Genomic DNA, 27,250 nt, shown 5'->3' on the forward strand with positions numbered 1-27,250 from the left:
GTCACAAATCGCCCATCAGCTTCCGGAAACCTTCTGGAACGCACGGCGTGCGTGTCAAGTTGGAAGTTACCAGCAGAATGGAGTAGACAGCGCGCATGCGTCAAACAAATCAGCTTACTGACAGTGTCCAGAGACGCTTCAAAATACTTTGGGGAAACGAGCAATGACACCCTTCTTTCCAACGCGTTTCGTAACACTAGGTTACTTCTTCAGGGAGTGTATGCATAATGATGGAGGTTGTGCATATATATACCCAACTTCCTCCAATCAGAGCTGCGGTGTCTAATTGCTGTATCAATAATTACATGTGTAGCTAATTGCTTGTGATTACAAACACAGTGATTACAAACACAGCTGATTTGTTTGACGCATGCGCGCTGTCTACTCCATTCTGCTGGTAACTTCCAACTTGACACGCACGCCGTGCGTTCCAGGAGAAGGTTTCCGGAAGCTGATGGGCGATTTGTGACGTCATCGCTGGGCGCCCCGCAAGGAACAGCACGCCGCTTGGAGCCGTGTGCTCTGGGACTCCTACTATAGGACATTCACACAAACCATCCCAAGACGGTGAGCACTGGAGCCCGCAGCAGACGAGACGCTTGCTGATACATCTCCTGCTGTAGTTCCCGCAGCTGTGAAGTAAGAAGCAGACGAGACGCTTGCTGATACATCCCCTGCTGGTACTTACCAAGGGTGCTACCTCCGGTCATCACATGGTGTGGTAAACCTAATAACCAACCGCTTGTAATCATTATCTTGATGTACGCAGATATATTTATTTTTAATCATAAAGTCACGTTTTATACTCTATTACACTATGTGCGTTGTGCGCCTTGTTTTTCTGTTTTCTGTCTAGTTCCAGGGGTGTCGAGCCACCCCCAAGAGAGGCTGCAGACCCACGCCAAGTGTCACCCTCACATAAGGTTTACAATATTGTTTCCTAATCACGGTGCACAGGTCACTTTTTGTTAAGTACTAGGTATTAGCTGCGCACTAATTTCCATTGTTTTCACTGAGATTGGGACTTGTAGGAATGTATCTTGTGTTGCGAAGTAGAGGGGCATGCAAGCCATGAGCACGGAAAGGAGAAAAGTTCATGGGAAGAGGAGAAGATCGAAGCGAAGGTGCAATGGAGTGAGAGCTATATGGCAGATGGAAGGAAGATGAAAGCTTGATCAGCAGGAATGCGACTGTAAAGAGAAAGTAACAGGGTAGGCATAGTGATACATTAGGCAGAAATGTATGTACAGTATAGGAGTATGTGGGAGGAAAGTGATGGTAATGCAGGGTAGAAAGGCAGACTAGTAATAGTTTTACTGCTCTTGCTTATGAGATATCGCATAGCATTAATGATATTCCCTGTCTTCAAAGCCAAGGCTCGTGCTGGTGTACTCGTCGACTTCCATTTCTGTCCAACTTCTTCTGTCTTACTCCTTGTAATAACTGCTTGTTGTATATTTCAAGCCTTTTTTTAAATATTGCCACTTTAAAGTAAGAATAGTAGGGGGCCCCTGCTGCAGCCAAATATCCTTGAAGTACTGATATAGTGACCCCCAGCAACACCATAGCTGCGCTGCTGTCAGGGATATTCTAGACAGCAGCACTTTAAGGGTCACTATTGGTGCTTACTCTCAGCTCACCCTCTGCTATGGGATTATGATTACTATCCAGCCACAGTGCCTCCCTTACATAAGTGTCTATAACCTCTACCTGCTTACAGTCTATACACAGCCCTAGAGGTAGTGCAGGGCACCTACCCTACAGTATATACAATAGAAGGTCACCTTAGTTCAGTTTGACACTTGGCCGGAGACACCCATATATATAGAGTGGTTAATTAGCTGACTGCACTCACGACTGCTGAGAATCATACTATACTCGTTCCCAGCGTCTACCAGCATATATATACATATCATACTTACCACCTTAATAAAGGAAGTACGCAGACCATGCCAGTGTGTGATATGTTACTTCAGTACCTTTATTAGCACACCCTGGAACCCACACCCATCACAAAGGTCCACATCAGGATCTATGTGCCGTTTTGTTACCAGTGTTCCAATATAGTTATATCTGGTATATAAGATATTATCTGATCCGGAGCCAACACGGCTACTAGTATTCAGGATCAACCTACCTCCAGCACGTTGTTCCAACATCCACTATTTTAATATATGCTAATAATAAAGTTTATGTTTTAAATCACTCATCTACCATCAGAGCGTGAACCTGAGTGCTATACAGGGTTCTCTCTCTATTCCTTCACCACTTTAAAGTAAGCAATGCTGCTAACCCTTGCAATGCGGTTCCCCTAGTCTGCCTTGGAATATATAGGCCTAATTAGTCACCAGATTACAGTTGAACTCTGTGCAGACACAGGTTAATTAAAGAGGCACAAGAGTCAAATGTTTACGCTAATTGCAATCAGACCGCTCTTCTACCTATGATAGCAGTTGGTATTGCAAATATTTAGCCAAAGAAGTGGTTAAAACCGCATACCTCTGAGCAGTTAGTATTCATTCATTATGTTGCCTTTGTGCAAAGGTTCAGTTCAATAAAAAATAGTGTGGTTGTGTTTTTCTGTTGTATGGTGGTGGTAAAGCTGTGTGTACATTGGGAAAATGATTAAAAACTGATTTCTGTCTTACCCCTCTTGCTGCTAAGGGGTAAACGGCTCTTTGGAAAGTACATTTGTAAATAAAAGCAACATTAAAGTAAATGTTAACTTCCATCTCATGCGTCCTTATGAAGAGGTGTCCTCCCGAATGTATTTGAGGGTACAGAAGATGGTCCATGTCATTACCATAAGCAGCACACACAGAGTCAGCCTAAATAACCGATATCATCATTCCTTCTATTTGAAGAGAGGCATTGTGTATATACACCGTTCACTGGACACAATACATCACTCTATATTACTACGGAGCTAGTCCATACTGTCTTACTGATATCATCACGAGGTGTAAACTCACTCACATTGAAGAGTGATCACCTATTCCCCTACAATCAGGGAAGAGGGTATTAACCCTGTTTGAGACAAAGTGGCGATAAGAATCTTTTTCTCTTTGATCGTTTTTAAATTTGGGACATGGTGCCTAACATATGAATAACATTTAGTTACGGTAAGGACCCTTTTTTTTTGGGAACAAATTTTCCACGTGCCATTGCATTGCAACTACTTATTAGTCCTCCTTATGTGATTGATTACTGTACTTCCACTGATATATACGTTTATCGTTTTTGTTGTTGTTTAAGGTTTTGTGTTCAAGCTTGAACAAGGTTTTTGGTATACAGAATTATACGTTCGATATTTGTTATCATTATTTGTATAATTGTTTAATTTTTATTACATTTTTATGATTTAATCAGCATATTTTATTGTCTTTAGGAATCTCGGGATAATTTGGTTCCAACCTAACTAAGGTTTCATTAACTCTTAATTTTTTTATGCGCTAGGGCAGTGATGGCGAACGCGTGGCACGCGTGCCGCTGCCGGCACGCCGAGCCGTCTCTGTGGGCACGCCTTTGGATTTCGCCGTCAGGGGGGAGGAAGCCGCTCAATGCACCCGGCGGAGCCTGGTCTCTATGGCAACCGCGTGGCACGATGACGCACCACGAGCGGCCGGTCGCGGAGCGCGAAGGGGGGGGCAGTGACGTAGAAGCTTGGAGGGAGGTGGAATGGAGGAGGAGCCGTTAGGACGCTAGAATGCTAGGCTGCAGGGGATTGGGTGAGAATGCCGAGAGCCGGGGGCAGAGTATGAGCAGAGCACACCACACTACACTACCAGGGAGTAACGGTGCAGGAGATTGGTGGCCATTTGAGGAGGATGGGAGCAGCTCAGCAAGACGGCAGGGGATTGGACAGATGCCGGGTGGGAGGGGCCGCAGTGATCCATGGGATGGCAGTGATGTCACTGACCTGTGACAGTGACTGCCACGAGGAGCACAGGAGGTGTGTCAGACAGTCTGGAGCTGCTCAGAGGCAGAGCTGCTGCTGCTGCACGTGTGACACAGTCTGTACAATAAGTACTGTAAGTGTAAGTAGCAACATATATATTTATAATAATGCACAACCATATTTCTGCTTTCCCCTGCTATTTATTTAGCACATTTTTATATTATATAAACAAGCCCCAAGGTCAGGTCAGGAATGACAATGAGGAATGTCCAATTAATGTCTTCATTTTTTATTTAATTTTAATTAATGTCAATAAATTATTTATATAATTTTCTGGGTGTGTGTCTCTGTCTGGGTGTGTGTCTCTGTCTGGGTGTGTGTCTCTGTCTGGGTGTGTGTCTCTGTGTGTGTGTCTCTGTGTGTGTCTCTCTCTCCCCCTCCCTGTCATCCTCTCCATACCTGTCACCTCTCCCTCTCTCTCCCCCTCTCTCTCTCCCTCCCTCCCTGTCACCTCTCTCCCTCCCTCCCTCCCTGTCACCTCCCTCCCTCCCTCCCTGTCACCTCCCTCCCTCCCTGTCACCTCCCTCCCTCCCTCCCTGTCACCTCCCTCCCTGTCACCTCCCTCCCTGTCACCTCCCTCCCTGTCACCTCTCTTCCTTTCACCCCTCTCCCTCCCTGTCACCTCTCCCTCCCTCCCTGTCACCTCTCCCTCCCTCCCTGTCACCTCTCCCTCCCTCCCTGTCACCTCTCTCCCTGTCACCTCTCTCTCTCCCTCTCTCCCTCCCTCCCTCCCTCCCTGTCACCTCTCCCTCCCTCCCTGTCACCTCCCTCCCTCCGTCATCTCCCTCCCTGTCACCTCTCTCCCTCCCTCCATGTCACCTCTCTCCCTCCCTCCCTGTCACCTCCCTCCCTCCATGTCACCTCTCTCCCTCCCTCCCTGTCACCTCTCGCACCCCCTCCCTCCGTCAGTTCCCTCCCCCCTCCCTACCTGCCTCCCCCCCTTTCACCTCCCTCCCTCCCTGTCACCTCTATCTCTTCCTCCCTCCCAGTCACCTCTATCTCTTCCTCCCTCCCAGTCACCTCTATCTCTCCCTCCCTCCCAGTCACCTCTATCCCTCCCTCCCAGTCACCTCTATCTCTCCCTCCCTCCCAGTCACCTCTATCTCTCCCTCCCTCCCAGTCACCTCTATCTCTCCTTCCCAGTCACCTTTCTGCCTCCCTCCCTCCCAGTCACCTCCCTCCCTCCCAGTCACCTCTCTCCCGCCCTCCCTCCATGTCACCTCTCTCCCTCCCTCCCTGTCACCTCTCTCCCTGTCACCTCTCTCCCTCCCTCCCTGCCACCTCTCGCACCCCCTCCCTCCGTCAGCTCCCTCCCTCCCTGTCACCTCCCTCCCTACCTGCCTCCCCCCCTTTCACCTCCCTCCCTGTCACCTCTATCTCTCCCTCCCTCCCAGTCACCTCTATCTCTCCCTCCCTCCCAGTCACCTCTATCCCTCCCTCCCAGTCACCTCTATCTCTCCCTCCCTCCCAGTCACCTCTATCTCTCCTTCCCAGTCACCTCTCTCCCTCCCTCCCAGTCACCTCTCTCCCTCCCTCCCAGTCACCTCTCTCCCTCCCTCCCTCCATGTCACCTCTCTCCCTCCCTCCCTCCCTGTCACCTCTCTCCCTCCCTCCCTCCCTGTTACCTCTCTCCCTCCCTGTCACCTCTCTCCCTCCCTGTCACCTCTCGCACCCCCTCCCTCCGTCAGCTCCCTCCCTCCCAGTCACCTCCCTCCCCCCTCCCAGTCACCTCCCTCCCCCCTCCCAGTCACCTCCCTCCCCCCTCCCAGTCACCTCCCTCGCCCCTCCCAGTCACCTCTATCTCTCCCTCCCTCCCAGTCACCTCTATCTCTCCCTCCCTCCCAGTCACCTCTATCTCTCCCTCCCTCCCAGGCACCTCTATCTCTTCCTCCCTCCCAGTCACCTCTATCTCTTCCTCCCTCCCAGTCACCTCTATCTCTCCCTCCCTCCCAGTCACCTCTATCTCTCCCTCCCTCCCAGTCACCTCTATCTCTCCTCAGTCACCTCTCTCCCTCCCTCCCAGTCACCTCTCTCCCTCCCTCCCAGTCACCTCTCTCCCTCCCTCCCTCCCAGTCACCTCCCTCCCTCCCAGTCACCTCCCTCCCTGTCACCTCTCTCCCTCCCTGTCACCTCCCTCCCTCCCTGTCACTCCCTCCGTCACTCCCTCCCTCCCTGTCACCCCTCTCTCCCTCCCTCCCTGTCACCCCTCCCTCCCTCCGTCACCCCTCTCTCCCTTCCTCCCTCCCTGTCACCCCTCTCTCCCTCCCTCCCTCCCTGTCACCCCTCTCTCCCTCCCTCCCTCCGTCACCTCTCTCCCTCCCTCCCTGTCACCTCTCTCCCTCCCTGTCACCTCTCTCTCTCCCTTCCTCCCTCCCTGTCACCTCTCTCCCTCCCTCCCTGTCACCTCTCTCCCTCCCTCCCTGTCACCTCCCTCCCTCCCTGTCACCTTCCTCCCTCCCTGTCACCTCCCTCCCTTTGGGGGGGGGGGCGCATGATTTCTGTTGGCGGCAGTGATGGGAGAGAAGGTAGAGAGAGAATGGGAAGAGGTAGAATGAATAATACAGCATCAATGGTGACACTATTAGATAAATATCATTATAATATTCTTTTTTAGTAATGTTTTTTGTTGTATTAATAATTTTTTTTGTGTCCCGGTTTTTCATTTTCAAAATCTGGTCACCCTAATAGAGGGGCGTGTGAGGTTTAATTGCAGTGTTGGCACTTTGAAAAAAATAAGTCGTTTTGGTTTGCAGTTTGGGCACTTGGGCTCAAAAAGGTTTGCCATCACTGCGCTAGGGTGATCCTTTTCACCAATTGTACATGATGTGCTCTGTATTCTAAAACAGGACCACCTTTCATTATTGGGGGTTTGACCAGCCGTGTGGGAGCGGGACAATCTGGGTGACAAATAGTAGCTCTTTGCACAGAGGGATTTAATTAGTTATTTTCACAAAAGTTTGCAATAAACCCAGGTGAACATGCACTCCTCCAGAGTAAGGCCTCGGCCATGCTTACTGCTTGCTGGCGGAAGCGCGCTGACGTGCGCTCCCGTTCAGCACTGAGCCCCTACAGCCGCAATTAGAGCGGCTTTAGTAGGGGCTCACCTGCGCTTCCGCGCGCTTGCGGAAGCGCAGGTCTTAGGGGAATTTAACATTCCCCCGGCTTGCCGGCGAGACAGGCCGGTCACGTGAGCGGTTCGCCCAATAAGGGCGAATCAGCTCCGTGACGTCACTGGCCCGCCCCCGGCCAGTGACGCGCCCGCCCCCGGACCGCCCCCTGACGGCTGCTGAGAGCGCTTGCGGTAAGCAACCGCAAGGCCAGGGAAAGCACCCGCTTTCCCTGAGCCTCAGCACGCCAGCGGTAAGCGTGTCCGAGGCCTAAAGGGTAAACACACAGGCTATGACTATCTGTGCTAAACATTCTCTGTTTCGACTGCCTTACTTGGCCTTACACAGGCAGAACAATGCCCAGACTCTTAATTCTCTGTCTTATCTTATGTCCCTGACTCTTGTGAGCTCAGTACAACTTGACACTTTCTTGTAATGCCAAGCAAATAGAAGCGCACACAAAAGCAAACCGGACGGGGTTGAATTTTTAGCAGTGTATAACGTTGTGTATCTTTGTATACTCAATGTACTCAATATACTCAAGTGTATGTGTATATCAATGTGCTTCATTTCAGCATCATGAGTAGAGTAAAGCTTCCATTAGAGACACATACCGGTAGCATTCCTTTGACATCCTTTTTGTAATGATTTTATAGTCCTAATGACGTGCTTATTCTTGCTCATGGATACATTCTGCAAAACTTCTCAGGTCATCTTTTTGTGGTGTTCCAATCAGCTTCTTTCCTCCATACTATTACTTTTAACACTATTAAGCCGGTTTAACCAATACATTTGTGGAGAGGTTTAATACTACATTCAGCACCAATAGCACCACTTTGTGAATTAGCCACAACAACTTTCATCAACTTCACCCCCTGTTTTCAGGGTTTGCTCATGCTCTGTAATCTGAAAACCTTGAAAGATAATGGGACCATGTTTACATTCCTCGCTTTTTTGGCTGCTTGCATGCCAGTTGTTTATAAAGATTAGATTATTAGTGTGTGTGTATGTGACTTTGTAAATTGTTGCTATAGAAACAAAAAATGCTTGTTGCATTATAATACATTCAAATGTAATTCAGAGTTGTTTATAAAAATGTAAAAAATGCTATAAGTATTTTTTCATAGTACAGAACTGATTTGCCAATTACTATCGAATGCGATGCCAAGTAGCAAATGTCCATTCATGATACAATGGAGGCGGAAATAGACGAAACCTTGGAATCAGAGGAATGGCAGGAGATCTGTCAAGCAGCCATATCCAGCTCTATTTGTGTACTTATGAGGGAAAATGCATGTAATGTGATACTTTATCCCTGTGCGTATGCACGCTATTAGGGAAGACAACTCTCTGTTATGTTTTCAAGGGTGTAGGCAACATGGCTCTATGTCATATGTGGTTGTCTTGCCCATTGATTGCCCCACTCTGGCAGCAGGTATTCGCCCTGGTTACCACCATGATAGCACCTACTCTGGTCCCAGATCCTTGGTTGGCTTTTCTGGGCCGCCCCCCATCAGGTTTACCTAGAACATCATAAACTAATAACATATATTTCCCTTGTAACAAGATGCGGCATGCTGGAACAAGCAAATGGTTCCAGATATAAATAGTACAACGAAACCGGTCTTGTACATGTCAACAATGGAGAAAATAACGGCATATCTAAGGGATAACATTGCCACGTTTTCGCAGATATGGGAAGCCTGGCTCACGGGAGAGGGAAAGGCAGGCTGTGATTCGAGCCAGGCCATGTTATAAGAATCCTCCTAAGAAAAAAAGAGTGATCCTGGCTAAGTCCTGTTTGGGGTGGAGATTGGAACCAATGGAGTGTTAAAGCTTTCCCCTGCCCCTGCTTTCACTTTTTGTTATCTTAGCCTACATGATATGTGTATACATTACTGTTTAATTATTTTGTCTTATATATTTTTTAGTGTTTGTGGAAGTACCAATGTTATTGCTATGGTTTCGGCTGAAACGTATCTTGTGCTCCATATGTGGAGTGCTTTTCCTCTTTTTATATTCTGTACCCCATACAAATAGACAAACTGTTGTTTTAAAAAAAAAAAAGTTAGACTCGGAGAATCTCACTCACAATCTTAAAATCTTTTGTGGCGCAGAGTATACTGTGTGACCAGCGTGTTCTCACCACGGATCTCTTACAGGCAATGCCACCTCCGGGTTCCACCTTCCCCGTCAGGTCACGAAGTACCCAGAGTGCACTCCAGGTTTGTCCCTCCGGTTTCCATCCCTTTCTTTCCTATGCGTTTTGCAGCCAAAGTTTGTCGATTTGGGGATGAAGAAAGCGAAATGTGTAGGAAAGAAATGCTATACTACTACAAAATACTACACTATATTTATTTTACAAATGTTTCCTACACCATCCTACCTCTGTCGATTTTCAAGAGGATAACTCGAATAATTCCTCCACATTTACACTATAGGGAAAGTTGATAGATATAAACATTGTACTGTATATCACAATTTACTTTTTTTATGTTTTATATTTCACTATATAGTTTATAATATTTGTTTTAGTGTCCTAGATACTTGGTGTTTCATGCAATGAAAATATCCAATACATTTTTGAACCTTATAAATGGGATCTTAGCAATATTTCTAGGCTAAAACGTTGTGGAAATTCCAGACAGTAATGGACTAGGCATAATAGTATTAAGAAAATGTTGGCATTTAAATGAAAATGTATTAAAACAAATTTTAGTCTACACTAGTAAAAATATCCTGTTGAGCAGTGTTACCTGACCACTCGTGTCCTAACTGGAGCCTTTGTGGGCCAAATTCTGCATTGTTCTTTCAAGGGTTATTTACTTTTAAAACCATTTTTTTTTTTTCAATTTTTTTATTGTTTAGCATAGAGAAATACACAATTTACACATCAATCTATAACAGAAGATTGGCAAATATGCATTTACATAACTAACCATTTTTTTTAATATAACTATTCAAATCCCAAGTGCATAACAAGTAGCTCTGAAACAGGAACTGAGTAAGAAGTAATAAAATTAAAAAAGCGCTCTGTGAATGAGGCATGAAGTTATATTGAAAGAAATACAGACATAATGATCATCAGGAAAAAATAGTTCTCTCTTATGGGTTTCCTTCGTTAACTAGAATGGCAGCGGGACGGAGAAATATGACAACTGGAGGAAGAAAAAAAGTGTCAGTGAACTTTACCCAATTGATAACTGTAAGAAAAGGCTTTGTGTATTGATGTAATCAATCAGAAGCTGAAGTGTTGTGAGATGCACAGTAAATGTGTCCATCTCTGCATTGATTTTTTTTTTTTTTTTTTTGTGTGGCTTTGGGACTTTTTCTGTGCTAACGGTTTGCACCTTCAAAGTCTCTGACGCACGTTGCTCCTAACAGGAACCGAAGACGTTGCTTATAAAAATGATGCAGCTAATTGGCCCATGTTCAGGTCAAATGCTACTGACGAGTAAGGGAAAAACTGTGCCCAAGCAAGCAAATTAATGGATTTAGTGAATTTCGACAAAGCCGTAGCTCTCAACTGCGAAACAGGGACATCTGCTCTCTGCTTTGAGAGAGCCTGTTGAGTCTGTGGCTGTTTGGCTGAGTAAATCGATGTACTGTAGAAGGGGGAAAGATGGAGCACTGCAAAATCGGAAGAAGGCTGGAGGCAGGTATAAAAATAAAACTATTTATTAGGCGTATTGGTCAAAAAAAAACATACAATACAGGGGCCCTCTGAGAACTCAGGGGTTTACTGAACCAGCATTGTCCCTCCCCACACAGTTATCTACACTATTCAGTTCATACTGATCTAGCAGGCTGCCCCATCACCCCACATCTACTTGGCTGACGTGCTGTACTTTACATACCACCTGCTTACTCAAGGTTCCTTGGTTTCTTCATCTTTACTGGACTTTTATTGTTACATACATTTTATTGGCTTCATGCATTGACTATGTTCACAAACGTTTTTGTAGCACCACTGGGGACCAGTGTCCCATTTTTTTTCTCTGATATTAGTGCGGGTGAGTAGATTTTATTAGAATAAAAAGTGCTGCATAACCTCTGAAGGTGCCCCTGCAAGATTAGGGACCCATCCGACTGTGTGTGTGTGTGTTGCCCATATATCTAATTTGCTAGCCCTGTTGCCCCCACACATTGCTTGGGACACCACCAGAATTTGTATTTATTTGTAACGGGTGTATCCCCCTGGCCTGACCCACCCAATCTCACATTGGCCCATGTAGTCTAACCAGTTCCCATTACAAGGCGTGTGTGGTGGTGCACCTGCAAGTAACAGGACTCTTGAGTCTCCCGCTTGGTGTTATTAGGGGATGTCATCAGGACAGGTAGCTGAGGTAGTGGGTGCGAGTCCAACTTACATCATGTGCAGCGCCTCCACCTCATCAGGATCTGTGCTTCCGCAGGGAGATGGTCCTGGTGAGGAACTCCTTCTTGGTGCCATCCACTGTTGAGTAATCTCACACTCACACAGTGGGGTTCTTTTTCTCAAGGACATCTTTATTGAATACAGGGATGTAGCAGACTGCCCCATGCAGCTGCCGGCTCTAGCCGCACATCTCTCCGTGCTGTCCCTTTGCCAGGTACGCCCTCCCGTATTGAAGTGGGATTCCCTCTCTCCTAGGGAGATCACCGCTGTGCCAGGTCCCTGGACACAGTATGGCGTAGACAAAACTTAGTCGATCACTTTGCTACCGCTAGTTACTGCACTAGGGTCACAAAAGTGATTCTCCAACCTTGTACCTTCTGGTTACTATTTCTCAACCAACAACCACACTAACTGTCAGTGTTGTGCCCTTTATACTCCAGGGGGCAGGCGCAGCTCTGAGGTCACTATCCAGGGACTCAGAGCATACAGCCACTCCCATCCTTACACAGGGCACCACACAAGGGTGTGAGGGAAAACCTCCATAACTTCTGTTGGCAGGCCTGTATTTACCGGGACTTACTGCCAACAGGGAAGATGTATGCAGTCATTATTATGCATGGCTACATATTTATAGATGGATCGATCTAGATACTGTATATATATCTATATAGCAAATAAAAACATCACTTGTGAGCACATTCACATGTCTTAGACAGGTCTGCAACCCTGCTTTTCGCCATTATCACCTAGCATACAGTGCTTCCACTGCAGCAAGGGATTCTGGGAAATTACATGCAAATGAGCACCCAGTGTCACCTTTTGCCTCATCAATTTTTACATGGAACCCTTATAAGCTTATGCTCGCTGCATTACACAGCTTTAAACACAGCCTGGGTTTAGATGCGAAGCCAGTAAACCTACTCAGAGACAGTTGTTTCGACCTTTTTGGTCTTGTCAGTGTGAGGCTGGTTTTACTGGCTTTCGTATGCTTCTGATGAAGCTCTTTTATGAGCGAAACGCTTTAAGTCTAAACAAGTAGGCTATACAAGCTCCCAGAACTGCCCTGCACTATCGGCACCCGTGGCTTCAAACAACGGAGGGATCCGTAACCGGAATTGACGCGGATTGTTGCCGGAAGTGACACAATGCGGTCGGAGAGCACTGAGGACCTGTGCCACCTGTAATTTTTATGTGAATTTGCCACACTGATACAATGTAAGTGTGATACGTATCATTCCAATATAATGCAGTATTGATAAAACAAAGTTGCACTACGTGTGTACTTTCTCTGTCTTGCATTGAGAGTTACCCTGTGGGATCCTTCAAAGTTGAGATTGCCATTACAACACTGCAAATCTACCCCTTGGGATCATCCTGAGCTAGATTACTATAGATATCCACTGCTGTTTTATCACTTGGAAAGTATGAGTCCCCATTTCTGTTGTTATCAACATGTCTCTTTTAAAAAAAATAGATTGCACTATATTATTTTTGTTTTTTCACATATGGTGAAATCTACGCTCCCCACACCTGACTTTGGAAATATTCGGATACAAGCCATGTTCCGTGGGGTAGAGATGTCGCTCCAGTGATGTCAGACTCGACGTCCAATGACGCGTTTCGCGTGTCACCATGCTTCTTCAGATTATGTAATAGTTTTTTTATTGTTTTTTATTTTTAATCTGGGTAGCTGATCTTGGGTCAATAGGTAGTCATTTGTTTAGCAAGTAAAACTGTTGGGATAACCTGTCCTAAAAACTATATACACATGGAAACATAGAGTGTTGTTTGGATCTTCTTTGATCATATCTGGTATCAATTATATATCCTCATGCACTATGTTACTTACCTGAAATTAAAGAAAAGAGACAAAACAATTATTAGGATGAGCGATTTATAAAGTTTATTTTTGTATTTAGTAATTTTAAGGCTACATTGTAGCTGCTGAGTTACACTGACCTGAAGAATTGATTCAGCGACAGCCATTTGCTGATTTGGTCACAGGAAAACAGATCGATCAGTAGTTTAGGTAATTGGTTTTCATTGTAAGTAATCAAATGCGGTGAGGAATTCTGCTTTTTCAAATCGCAACAAACTCACTGGTGTTCTTAATTCTTTAGCTGCGTTGCTGGCCCTTCAGTGTTGGGGTTTAACCATACAGTGAAAGCCCACTACTGCTCAGTGGAAGAATCTCCATGCCTCATCTTTAACACCGATTCAATATAAAGGGGGGGGGGGAGAGATTGTAAAGAGGGGATGGACCTGGGGGGGGGGAGGAGGGATTGTAATGAGGTAATGGACTGGGGGGGGGGGAGTATAAGGAGGTAATCAACATGGGGGAATTACATGCAGGTAATGGATTTGGGGGACATTATAAAGAAGTAATGGACCTGGGGGTTATTATAAAGGGGTTATGGACCTGGGGTGGGGGATTATACGGTCGTAATGGACCTTGGGGGATGTAAGGAGGTAATGGACTGGGGATGGGGGGGCGGGGAATTATATGGAGGTAATGGACTGGGGGGGATATAAGAAGGTATTGGGTCGGGGGGGATATAAAATGGTAATCGACCGGCGGGAGCTATAAGGAGGTAATGGGTCAGGGGGGATATCAGGAGGTCCTGGGGAGGGGGTATGAAGGGGTACTGGGCCTTGGAGGGCAGATATAGGGGGTGCTTGGCCTAAGGATGAGGTATAAGGGGGTACTGGGCTTAGAGGAGGTAAAAGGGGATATTGCGCTTGGGATGGGGGGGTAATGGGCCTGGCGAGGCAGTAAAAGTGGATACTGGGGAGGGGGTAAAAGAGGGTACTGGGCCTGCGGAGGGGGGAGAAGGGGATACTGGGTCAGGGAACAGAATGGTTTACCTGGGGCCCTCGGAATGGGGCCTGCAGGCCCGATGGAGGCCCGCAGAATAACAGCCTGGGGAATCCCCCCTTCCAGATTTGTGTCGGCCAGCAAAGGGGAGGGCCCTGAAGTCTAATGTCTTGATGTCTCCGCCGGGGGGGGGGGAGGATAGTCAGGCCCGGAACAGCAGTCCTGGCTGTCCCCCCCTGTCGGCGGCCCTGGCAATGGGGGTTACTTATTAAACTGCGATCATGCTAATTGGGGCACTACCATGCAGAAACTGGTTACAATAGCAGTTTCTATGCGATAGTGCCCCGTTCTGCACTGACTCTGTTTAATGAATAATCTTGTACTGTATATGTGGGAAAATAGTACCAGCTCCTTTACATTTGTCTTCCTCTCACATACAAAAAAATCCAGAACAATGCAAGTGTGATTTTGCATACCCAAGTTAATCTATGTATCCGATTGTCGCTCAAATAAGACCCATGTTTCCTAACTAATCAAATCCAACCACCCTCAAGGTAGTGGTAGAGAGTAATATGCAGACGTGGTGCAAAAGAAAAGACAGAAAAGCAGAGAGAGAAATCAAAGGATCAGGGGCAGAGATCACAACATATGCAGAGTTATCCACCTGCACATACCTCAGCAGGGTCCTGCACTAAGAGACATGCAATGAGATTGATAAAGACGGGTCTGTCTTGTGTTATCTCTTTCACATCCCTGATAATATGTGCCGGCTCAGACAGAAAGTTGCGCTCCTATGACAAAGAAGCACATCTGCCCTGCGAATAACATCAAAGAATTCATTTAATTGAGTGTTGTATTCTAGGCAGGCTGGGCTTTCATTAAAAAAAAAAACAACTATAGTTTCAGGAAACACAAAAAGAAATCAGAAGTAATAATGAGATATGTGCCCATTAGAGGAAACATGAAACATTTGCAGCCAGACAGGATTGATTAGAGCACAGAGGTCTCCTATGCGTGTTCCAGGCTTTGACAGGTGGGATGAGCGGCTGTGTTTTCATTCTATGGCCCTCAAACATTTATATCATTTACAGCAGCACGAAAAAGCTCAAATTAGGTCCTGCGAGATACTGTAAGATTTTCCTGGTATTAGTTGCTGCCATGCGTCATTATGATGACGCTGTATGAACCTGTCAGCCTTCATGTATCAATTACTGCAGGTTGCGTGCTTTACGGCTCTTAATTGGTCAAAGACGATTACCGAGGTTTGGTGTTTGCTGTCTGAAGTAGGCATTTACCAATGTGGGGTGTACTGTGTAGCCCAAAAAACTCAGTAGGGTAATCCAGGAGATATATGTAGCATTAACCTATGTGCTGCCAGAAGGGACTTGCAGAACAATGGTAACCTCTGGTATCGGTGATTTAAAGGCTAGTAAACAACATTGTTTATTCTGCTCCTTCTAGGTGCTGCATTTTATTGTCCCCAGTTATTTCATTTCACCAGCATTGCAAGGTTCGTCATAATTTACCATTATATTTAAATAAAGCTTGACCTGTATACAGCACCTATATACTGCACTTCCTAATGTTGGTGCCATAAAAATGTGCAATGTCATTATTCACTTGCACTACTTCAAAACCATAGAAGTTATGCTTGATACTCGCCCCTTTAAGAACAAAAGCAGGCATGCATATTTTTTTATGACACTCGCCTTTAGGTCTACAATGGCTTATCCCCAAGCACGCTCGCCCGCAGAAGGAACCTCCAGCAAATAATGGATATACTCTGAGAACACAACGCACTTTATAATCAGGACTTTCCCTTCAAGCTTTGGGCCAGATCAGGGAGTATATTTTCTTTAACACTCCGGCTTGCAACGACTGGCACAGCTATCAGGAAACCTCCCCCAGAAGTTGCAATAGTCCCCCAAGAAAGAGCTTCAAGATCCGTCCGATGTGAATCTCCAACATTCTGCTGCAGTACCTACCACAATATTGAATCTACCTTGATTGGCTGATTTATTTTTTATTTTTACCAGAAAACAATTGGGCAGGTTTGTTAATAAAAATTGTGATTTATAAGCTAGAGAAGGGGGTTTGATCTATCTACAGTAGGTATTTATTACTAGTTAAGTTGGACTTACTGCTTAGGCAACCATTGAGAAAGCATCCCAGTGTCACCAATAATTTCCTAAAAAATATTGCGCTATATTCTGATGTGGAGTGTGTAAGTAAACAATAGTTATCGCTTACCCCCACTAACAATTTTAAATGGAAATCACGCTCTATCAAATATCTAGGAGCTTATCTCACCGACTCTTATGATACTCTATATAAAACAAACTATTCTCAGGTACTGAAGGTGCTTAAGAAGTACCTCAATGATTTGTCTGAATATCCAATCTCATTGGATCAATTCACTAAGTGTGTGTGTGTGTATCTGCACACAACAAGCTCTCCAGTTGACTCACTCACATCCCCACAAGGCATTAAAAATGAGCACTAGCTCCCCAAAAACTGTCACACTACACCGCAATAATGCTGCTGCCACCACCAGGATTAATTTTAAAACATTATTAGGGAATGCTTTTTAACTTCTATCAGCTTAAATCATATGATTGGCTACCTCAGGAATTTTTACTCTGTCATCAAACTTTCACTCTCGCAGCTGATTTACGACGGGGTTGGGCTTACTGTATGTTTCCATGGGGAAAAGAGTATTTAAGTTTAAACCATGTATTAGGAATTTGGATTTCAACAGAGGTGTGTTTGGACCAAACACGTAAGTCTCGCTTCTGTGCAAGTGACCTCTCTGGGAGAAAACATGACATATGTTGATGTATAGGGTTTTTTATTTTATGTTATTTCCTTTTTATTTTGAGAAACTGTTCTGCATTTATGATAATTGTATGTACTTGTACTCCTTTTCTGTAATCTAAGCAATATATATATATATATATATATATATATATATATATATATATATATATATATATATATATATATATATATAAAATAAGTGATGCTTTGGGGCTTTGAATGACCTGTTCCACGCTCTGGAGAGAGTATTTACATTTTCGAACACATTTCGCTAAAACAGATTTATGTGTGTTAAAGTGCATAGTTTTTTCTGTAATAAACAGGAACCTGGGACCCTAGCAATTATTAATATTACATCTTTTATTTGCATTTCCAGGGTTGTGGAAGCATGTAGATATGATTTGCAATTACGTAAGGGGTTAATACTAACTCATTGGAGGAACCTTGTGCAGGAGAAAGGTGAGTTGGCTAGAGTAGCTGTGTGTATTAACCCTGGTTGCATATGTAAGTCACGTGCTCACTTGTGTGCAGTTGGTATATGGGGACGGATTGAGGGGAGATATTGTTCATTTGAGGTACCTTTGCGGAAAAGTGGAACCGCTTGCGAGCTATGTATTAACCCGTGTCCCAGATGCAGGTCACGTGCTCACAGGTCGGCCATACATGATGCAGGGGGGGGGGGGGGGAGAGTGAGGAAAGAGGAAGTAAGAGTGAGACGCAAGGGGGAGAAATACATGTGAGGGTGGGGGGCAGATGTAATATTACAAGAAGCATACAGTGCTTGTTACAGAAAATAAATTACAAAAACATACAAAATGTAAATGCAGAAAGTTTTTTTTACAAAATAAAAAGCAATAAAACAGAAAACCTAATACATTACCAATGAATGATATTAGTTCCTTCATGAGGTCATAAAAATAGGAAATGGGAAAATCCATGTATTGTTGATACACACCTGCTTGAATTCTGATCTTGGGTATCTCAAAAGACCACTGTTACACACAACGTTGCCTCTGTGACCAGAAAAGCAGGTATGAGATCCCACCCTTTGTGGGTATGTCTTATCTCCCACTCATCACTCTGATTGTTGGTATGTCTTATCTCCCACTCATCACTCTGACCGGTGACATTATTATGGCTGGCTTATCTGGAGAGAGAATGATTTATTCCTAAATTAATCAATCTGAGAGTATAAAATAACCCATAATGCTCCCCCTGTAACCACTAGATTAAGGATAGCCGTGTCCTTGCCTTCTGATGATTTTGTCGCAGACATAGACACCCCTTTTTGATAGTTCCACTGCTAATCTGAGAGTGGATTTGTAATGATAGTGAATGGGAGTCACCATTCTACCACCACCTGCACCTGTGGTCAGTGAATGTCTCAGGACTTTACAATGCCCTTTGAGGCTTACCCTGGCAGATAAGATAATTTCTACTAACTTTCACATGTCATCTAAATGTACGCATGGTTTCATTGCCCTAGGCCATGACCCGATGACCATTCATGTTACCCCCTCAAAAGACAGATCCAGAACTGGATGTTCATCATGGAGTTTCTTCAATTTACTCATGTCGCAAATTCTAGAACGTTCGGCTCCAGTTGGTATCCCATGCAGACAAAACAGCTCTTATACACAAAAAGGAAGCGCAAAAGAGAAAAGAACCATCAGTCAATATTCCAAAGCTTTATAAATTGACTCAAAATAACAATATCACATAAAATACATGAATAAAAAAAGATCACATAGGATCTGTAAACGTCATCACGCAGCGGGGAGCGAACGTGAAGAAGGAAGCCCAGCCTGTTGCGGATAACCAGCGGTCTAGCACTAGGGGTGTTCTCCTTCATATGTAAGCAGTAATACAATCCTCTGCACCCTGTACTTACCTGGTTTTAGTTCTGTGGGTTTTGAATTGAGAATTCACCGTTGTGCATAGACTGTGTGGGTTTACAGATCTTATGTGATCTTTTTTTTATTCATGTATTTTATGTGATATTGTTATTTTGAGTCAATTTATAAAGCTTTGGAATATTGACTGATGGCTCTTTTCTCTCTTGCGCTTCCTTTTTGTGTATATGTTCCGGTTTGACCCCGCTGATCACGGGAGAGTGGGAGCAGCAGAGGGATAAAGACATCTTTATACGGATACAGAGGGAATCTTGGGACTGCGCATACTATTTCTTTTTGTAGACAAAACAGCTCTGCATCAGACCTTATTTTAGTTTAAACTCCTCTTTGTTTCATTGGATCATTTTTTATTATTATTATTATTATTATTATTATTATACTGTGAGATGGCAAATACTTAAGTATTTTATCTTTGAGGCATCATTTTATTATGTAACTCATTGTTATGTGTGACTTATTCTTTTCCTCGTTTTATTTGTATCACTATCAGAGGTTTTGAGCGCACTTAGTTTAGTATTAACATTAGTGTCTCCAGTTAATTATAAATAATTATTCCCCAGAAATATGAATGACGTTGTAAAGCAATCAGTGTAACCTCTCTTTTCACCTCGATTCCCCCCATCTTCTTCTTTCTTTTTTTCTTTTTTTTACCTTACTCTTCTTGCTAAATACTTTAATAAACATCTAGCATAAACCAAACATACTTTTATAAATAATATCCAAAGATTCCCTATGTAACATTGTTTTTTTGTTTTACTTTCTGAATACTTGATGAACAAATGTGTTTTTTTCAAGCCCTAACAACTATGCTAGTATATGTATCTATATAACTATTATTATTTTTTTTACGAGGTCTAAAATATAAGATCAGGTGCAATCCTTGTCTCATATTTGGTTATAATGAGCTAATTTGTCATTTTACTGAGCCATACATTCAGCTTCCACATACTGTATCATGTCAAATAAAAATGATTGAGTTTGTTTTTTTGGTTTGAATTATTACATATCACTCCACCTGCTCCTCTGTGACACGCATGGGAAATTACAATACACATTTTGGTTTTAATCCTGTTTTAGCTATAATTAGTTTTGGTGAATGAAGGAATGATGTATTTATTTGAAGATCTCACATACGCAAATACAAACATCGGTTGGTACAAGTAGAAAGGATAATGTAAACCCTTCACTGAAAGAGACTTTTGAATTGCATCCAACGATGGTTTGAGCAAACTATGTAAAATAAGAGTTGTCACACAAAGAAAATAAATAAAAAGGAAATCTAGTTTTCCATTTTACGTGGGTCCTGTGTTGATGCACATCTTTAAAAAAAAAAAACAAACAACAACAAAAACCGCTAAATTTATAATTTTTCAGTGCTGAAAGCACTGCAACTCATTGCACAGCCAAACAGGTTAAAAGGTGTGGGGTGTGTTGTAGGATATTTATCTCTTTGAGTTGCTAGTAATCTTCATGTAAAATCAAAGATGGCTGCCGGGAGTCATCCAGTAGTAGCAAGCCTCAACAGGATTCCCCGTTGATGTTTCAGCATTCTATTCGCCCATGGAACAGAAGCAAATTTGGAGACCATTTAGATTTCCCAAATGAGAAGCAGATTACCGGTAGATAGAAAGGTACATTTTTCCTAAATCTGAGTTTCCTAGAGTAAGGGGTCTGGACCACCCCCCGTTCATAGCCTTTAAAAAATAAACAGTAATGGGGATTGCTGCTTGAATGATTCAATCGTTTGCTGGTGAGCATAAAATGGCACCCTTCATGCATCGTGGTATCCATGCACCCTTCTGGACAACCATTCATATGTTTTGGTGCAGCAATCCACGCTGCTCATGGGTTTTTCTAACATGATCCGAAGTCGCAGATGTCCGGGAAGTTTTGGGTGACGAGGGGCCACAGGGTCAGCCTTGCCTCCAGCGGCCAATAGAAAGCCATTCTCAGGAGATGACGTTGAGGCTTTTTATTGGTCACACAGGTAGCCATCCATGTTTGTAGGGTTTTGTAGTGTTCTCAACAACATTTAGAAAAAAATTAAACTCCTGTTACTGCTTTTGGGAACTAGGGGGTACCAGGAGATCGGGGGAAGATGGATCAGCTCTGTGGGATCCCCTGGTTCAGGTAAGCTAGGGAGTGGGGGGGAGCAAATCATTTTGGAGGATTGCTGCTTTAATAATGTCATGACCACCATGAGGTGCAAAAGATGGAGATGGGTCCAGAGAAGTGTAGAATAACAGGATGACATTTAAAGCAGAAATCCCGGCTGCTCTGTTTCCTTTTTTTTTTTTTTTTACCCTCCATTTTGTTTTTCCGGTTTGGAAACTCGGGGAGTTCCTGGAGCTGAATTGTGCCGTTTTCAGCTCTGGGGACCTCTGGGTTTGGAATGATTTTCAGTTCTTAATTTCTTAAACAATAATAGGAATAGCAAGATCTTGTTAGTCAAGTTATTTTTTGCCCATAAGTTTTTCTATACATTTTTAAATATTTTCAGGTTCTGATTTTCTGTTTTTGAAGTGTAATTTTTATATAAAACGACATACTAATATATAAAAAAGATGTATTCTTCGATGCAAAACTGGGTTAGACCCCTTTTGTATTAATCACTGACCATAAACAACTTGAGCAAATCTACCAGAGTTTCATATTCAGTAGAATAGAATTAATTAGAAAATAATGTTGCACCACATATCGATATCTTTGTGCCTTGTGCTTGCTTATCAATATGTTCTTGCGATAATGAAGAGTCCAGTATCACTTGTGTTATTGATTGTAAGATGGAATTTAACTGCTACATTTCATATTTGAAACCTAAGAATCTTAAACCGTCACTCCTAGCAAGGTGTTATTAGTTGCACTGCTTTGAAGATCCTTTAGCCACACCTTGCTCTTATAGTCATTTTCTTTCCTTCACTTTGGTTTGGCCTTTTATAAGAATTTGCTGAGCTTGTGGATATCTCAATAACTTGCACAATATCAGACCATGTCTACCATTCAATACGATTACCAATAAATCTGATTCAAACTCTGCGAGGCGCATCACGTTATGCCAATGTGATCATCCATAGTGTGCGTGCGCATGAGCATTACCCGGGGAGAAGCTTGAAGAGACAAACTATTTTGTATTTGGCCTTGGCCAGGGTGGCGCTGAGCTTGCGCCACCGCTCATGAGTGCCTACACGCTCGGCGCCACCCTGGCCGCAGCCTTTGCCGTGCGATGGACGGGTCACGTGAGCAGTTCGCCAATGAGGGAGAACCAGCTTCGTGACATCACGACCGTGCCCCCAACCCCCCCCCCCTGCATAACAGCACATTTTTACAGGCCAGGAATCGCCCCAGCTACATCAGTGCGTGACATCACAGCGCTCAAGCGCACGCGCATTCATCCTGAACCCGGCCTAGGGATAAATAACATTTGGATATTTAATATTTCCGGGATACATGTTTCAATAAAGGGGGTGCAGTTACTGCTTTCAGTCTTTACTTCTAATCCAGTAATGCACAAATTGCAACTTTTGCTACGGTCCTCTGCATCTTCTCTGCAGGATCATTAGGTCTTCAACTGCATAATTTCAGCCCACTACAGCTTCCTCTCATTTACTTATTTTCTGTTTGACTTCAGAGAACTTTCTGATGTCCGTTTTTAAAAGTTTTCTTTGATTTCTAATGATGAGATAGATAACATCATCCGGGTTACCCCAAAAAGGAAAAGGGACAAATATAGTGTGCTCCTGTTGTACAATCTTGATAGAAACAAAATCTTGGCTCTTACGAAATGCCTACTTACAGTGTAGTCAGATAACGTGTGGAGAAAGATAGTATCCAGGTGACTGGATCGGACTGTATTGTTGGTAGAAAATCTCAGGGAGAGAGGAAAAAGGAATAGACCGATTGTGCAGACCAATATAAATTGTATGTAAAAATAAGTAAAAAAATATATATATGTACTCACATTATGTACATATACGTATAATAGACCCATAAATGATGTTGGGCGCCCGAGGACGTCTCGCCCCGTGGAGGTGATGGTACACACTGCTTCCCGGTCTCTAGAGTCTCTTCCCACGTTAGCTTGTGATTCTCCGGTTCCGTGTCTTGCATCACTTCCGGTTGGATCTACGTCACGTCCGGCCATGTGGATCATGGAGAGGTAGACCGTCTTGGATCGGCGGGTCCTCCTGGCACAGCCTTTGAGCATCACAGCACCTTTGCAATGGCTCTACGCGTTTCGCTGAGCTTGTCAGCTTTGTCAGGAGTCAACACCATTCCCCACCAGAGGTTGTGATAATATCCACTACTTTACACTTTTGTTATTTATATTCTCACTATTTTTGAGCACTGAATTTTGTGATTATCACTTTGATTGGCGAGCACATTTGGGTTTCACTATATCTATTAAAGTGGGTTTAAGCGCCGTCTGAATCACTCGGGTGTCTATAGATAACATCATTACATATTCCTATACACCAGGGGTGCGCAAACTGGAGGGCGGGAGGTTTTTTTGGGGGGGAGCGGGGCATTGCGGTTACAGAGGCCCCACGCTCTTCAGCGCAAGGCCTCTGTAACTCATTCAGTCGGCTTCGGGCAACGCCACGTCATTTGACGCCGGATTACAGGTAAGGGGGAGGAGCAGGCAGGGGGGCGCAGCGCAGAACGTTTGCGCACACTTGCTATAGGCTACATTTTCTCCAGTACGGCACCTCCAGTTGGAGCAGAGAAGAGATCTGCAAGTCTTTACTTCATTGGTGTTATAGGCGCATGCTTTAGTCTTTTAGAGCAGCTTGGCTATTGTACTCCTGTGCTCTTATTTCTTTTTTGCATTCTGGAGGACATTCTCATGAGAAAATGAATAAACGCTGGTTGCCAAAGGTGTTACAAAGCACTGCAGTCCTATCATGCAAAGGTGTGAAAGTCCCAATGATGTTCTATTCCACTGACTGTCTCACACTGAGAGCTTTCTTTTCTTCTTCTATGAGCACAATTATATTCTGGGCGCATCCGAAACTTTGAAATAGTTTTGTTGTGGTACTGTAGTTAGAATATACTTTTTATATTATCTTTTTTAATGAGTGCATTGCTGATTAACTTTTCCTTTTGTCACCCCAATGTGTTTTGCAAACATTACAGGACGGGCTGAGAACACTTTGATTTATTCAGTATAATTTGTTTGTTTCTACCAACTCGGGACCTAATTCATCCTTTGCAAAACCTCTAAAGATCGCAGTGTGGGTAATTAGCATGGAGTGTTTGTACCGCGTAATGGCTGCTAACAAGAGCAAAACAAGACCTAATTATTTTGGTATAGTTTTAAGCGGTCAATGGACCCTCGCATCTGAAACTGGAGAGTTGATAAAGATTTATGGATATTCTTCTAATGGATATTGACTATATTTTTTTTATTAGTGATTGCGTCCTACAAGTATGGGTTGACTGAATTATGTTTATTTTCTCCCTTTGCACCCTTCAGTGCAATTATATTTAATAAGATAGATAGTTTTCTTGGTTATGTGGTCTGCAAATTGGGTGTAGTTATTACCTGGTCACATAGCCTTATATGAGACTATTAGAGAAACATGTCGGAGGAGTGATTTTTTAAAATATCAAATTATTTTATCTAGCATAATCAGTGGAGAGAAGTATAGTTGATCTTCATCGAGCACTGGGCTTTCTTTTGTTATTTGCAAGTGCATTAATTTCATATTGTAAGGTCACTTGGAGAAAGTGATGTTATATGGCTGGACAAAATGATTCACTGCACTCGTATGAAGGTGAGTTGTACTAGTTAACGAGAAATACCAAATCTTACACTCCATAGCCAACATGGTAACTTTGATATACAGCAAAGCATTATTTGTAATTGACCGAGTTGTTTCTTTAGTAATATTGTGATGGCATTGTATATAGCGCTGTACATAGCATTTTGGGGCTTAGTGAGTCCCTGACTCAAAGAAATCTTACAATCTAATTTTTGGAACCTGAGGCACAGGGAGATAAAGTGACTTGCTATGGGTTACAAGGGGATCTGGTACTGCGTTTAGAAATGAGTTCATCCGCGTCAACGTCTGCAACAAAACTGTACCCCAGAGGTACTCCAGACCCATTTCCTCATCTTTGATGCAACCATTTTACTCTGCAATGTCATTGCCCAACTCCTAACCCCAAACCCCGCCTCTGCCAGGGTGTCATCGCTCTTAATCAATATTACTGGTTTAGACTCATTTTGATAACAGAGACCAGAGCACCACGAATCCCAAACCTGTCTCGTTTTCTCAAAGTGAAGGCTTACTTTTTAATTTTTTTTTAATAATAATCATTATTCTTTCAAATTAAATATCAATGCTGTAAGACTTCTTCTGGTTTCGGCCACTTTGGGGCAGATTGGGCCATTGACAATGGTGACCTGGAAGCAGAGGATACATGAGACCTGATGCTCCTAGTGGCAAATCGGCACAACTAAGTTCTCTGTTAAGGATTTATTGCACATGTAAAATGATTTCCATCTTGCATTACCCGGTGTCACGCTTTGCGCATTTATTTAAGGCTGGCTATTTATTGCTTACTATTTCTTTTATTGACCAGCCACATTCACCTGTAGACTGTAAACAGCGTTTTGGCAAATAGTAGTTACTAATCTAATTCTTTTTTGGGCTTCTTTTTCCCTTCTAATCATGCTGTTCTTTTGTTATTCCTGTTTGTTTGCCTTATCAAGCAGGTCCCCGTGGTCCATTCATACCGCATTTTCTCCTGGCAAAGTCTCCCATTTTGAGAACTATACCGACATGCACAGATGGATAGAGGATATAGGGATTCCATAATAGCAGTTAAAGAACAGTACTCATGTTTAGGGATTGCAGAAGATCTCCACTTTTCCTTCCATATTTTTGGAATGTATTTGACATATGGGATGTGTTTTTACTTTTTAACTTGTGGTTATATTTTTAATGGAAAAATAGAGTTAATGTGCCACAGTGAGAAATTGTATTTTGGGGGGAAATGTGAATGCAGGTGAATCCAAGAATTCAACATTTTTCACAGTTCCTAAATGATTCCTCCCCCCCCCCTCATTAGAGTGTAGAAAAATGAATTTACTTTCAAAGGTACATAAAATATCAAATACAAATCGAATTGTGAACCAGCAGAATAAAACCTGATGGATGACATATCTGCCTAATAATGGTGCAATAATTCTAGAGACGCAGATCATCAGGTGGGGAAACATTGCATTGTGCCTTTAGCTAACTACGTTTCTCTTTTATTGTATTCTCCCCTTCAGCTGGAGAGACAGATCCAGATGCAGAATCAGATGCGGGAGAGGCAGATGGCCATGCAGATTGCCGGGACACGAGAACTGCTCAAATATTACGGGACTTTCGCAGGCATTGCCGCCCTCGGTTTAACAGCTGGGTATGGAGCTCGGAATCCTTCTCAACACTCAGGCCAATATTTATCAAGTATTACTATACCATAAAGCAACTTCCTGTTCCGTACGATCCTTTACAGATAGTTAAAGAGGCTTGAATGGTCATTTAAGGGGTCTTCTAGTGCTAAAAGGTGTTAGCATAGCACCACTTAGTCAATCTGGGCCTGTAGTGAAAAACACAGTGATATGAGAATGTTAGTTATGGCCTTGAATACTCGTCACAATGGATGTTACTTTTGTATATACTTTGTGGGTTACTTTAGCTTCTTAAAACAAAAAAAAGTTTGAATTCCTACTACTCTTTATTATATTTTGTGTTTTTAAGCCCATGCACGCCACACAGAATAGCATGTCCCCAATGACTGGTCCCTCTGGATCAGATGCCACTATAACCTCTCCAGATCCTCCAACATTTAGCATGAAAAATAGGCACACTATGGGGGCCCCTTTAAGTTTACTATACAAATAACATTTGTCACCATCAGAACTACTATATTTATTTACCCTCACAGTAGGAGCAATATTTCCCTGTGATTAAAAACATGTATTAGATTTTTTTTATTTTTTTTAAGTGGTATGTCCTTGATCTGTAGCTGATCTAGTTTAAGCCAGTGGGTGCAGGATACAATGAACCTTCTTCACACGCTGACAATTGCCTGCAAAATAGGTACATTCAGAAAATATGATACTCCCATGGTCTATATGTGATGGAACCAAGTAACGAAGAAAGTGGTGGAGCACTGCTTGAAAAAATAAAAGGGCTGGAGGCTGTTAGCAAATTAAAAAATGCTTTAATTTATGGCATTAGTAGACCGGGCTACAAAAAAAGGGGGTAC

General features: G+C 43.4%; 1 protein-coding gene across 2 annotated transcripts in view; it reads left to right on the forward strand.

The window, feature by feature from the left end:
* PLGRKT (plasminogen receptor with a C-terminal lysine) overlaps positions 1-27,250 on the forward strand; it is a 68,256-nt gene that overhangs the window by 24,840 nt on the left and 16,166 nt on the right. For both annotated transcript variants that reach the window (XM_075596718.1, XM_075596709.1), the window contains exon 3: positions 26,268-26,398. In XM_075596718.1, the coding sequence (XP_075452833.1) occupies positions 26,268-26,398 (131 nt within the window). The remainder of the gene's footprint in view (positions 1-26,267; positions 26,399-27,250) is intronic.

The sequence above is a fragment of the Ascaphus truei genome, chromosome 1 (genome assembly GCF_040206685.1).
Source record: "Ascaphus truei isolate aAscTru1 chromosome 1, aAscTru1.hap1, whole genome shotgun sequence".
Classification (NCBI taxonomy): domain Eukaryota; kingdom Metazoa; phylum Chordata; class Amphibia; order Anura; family Ascaphidae; genus Ascaphus; species Ascaphus truei.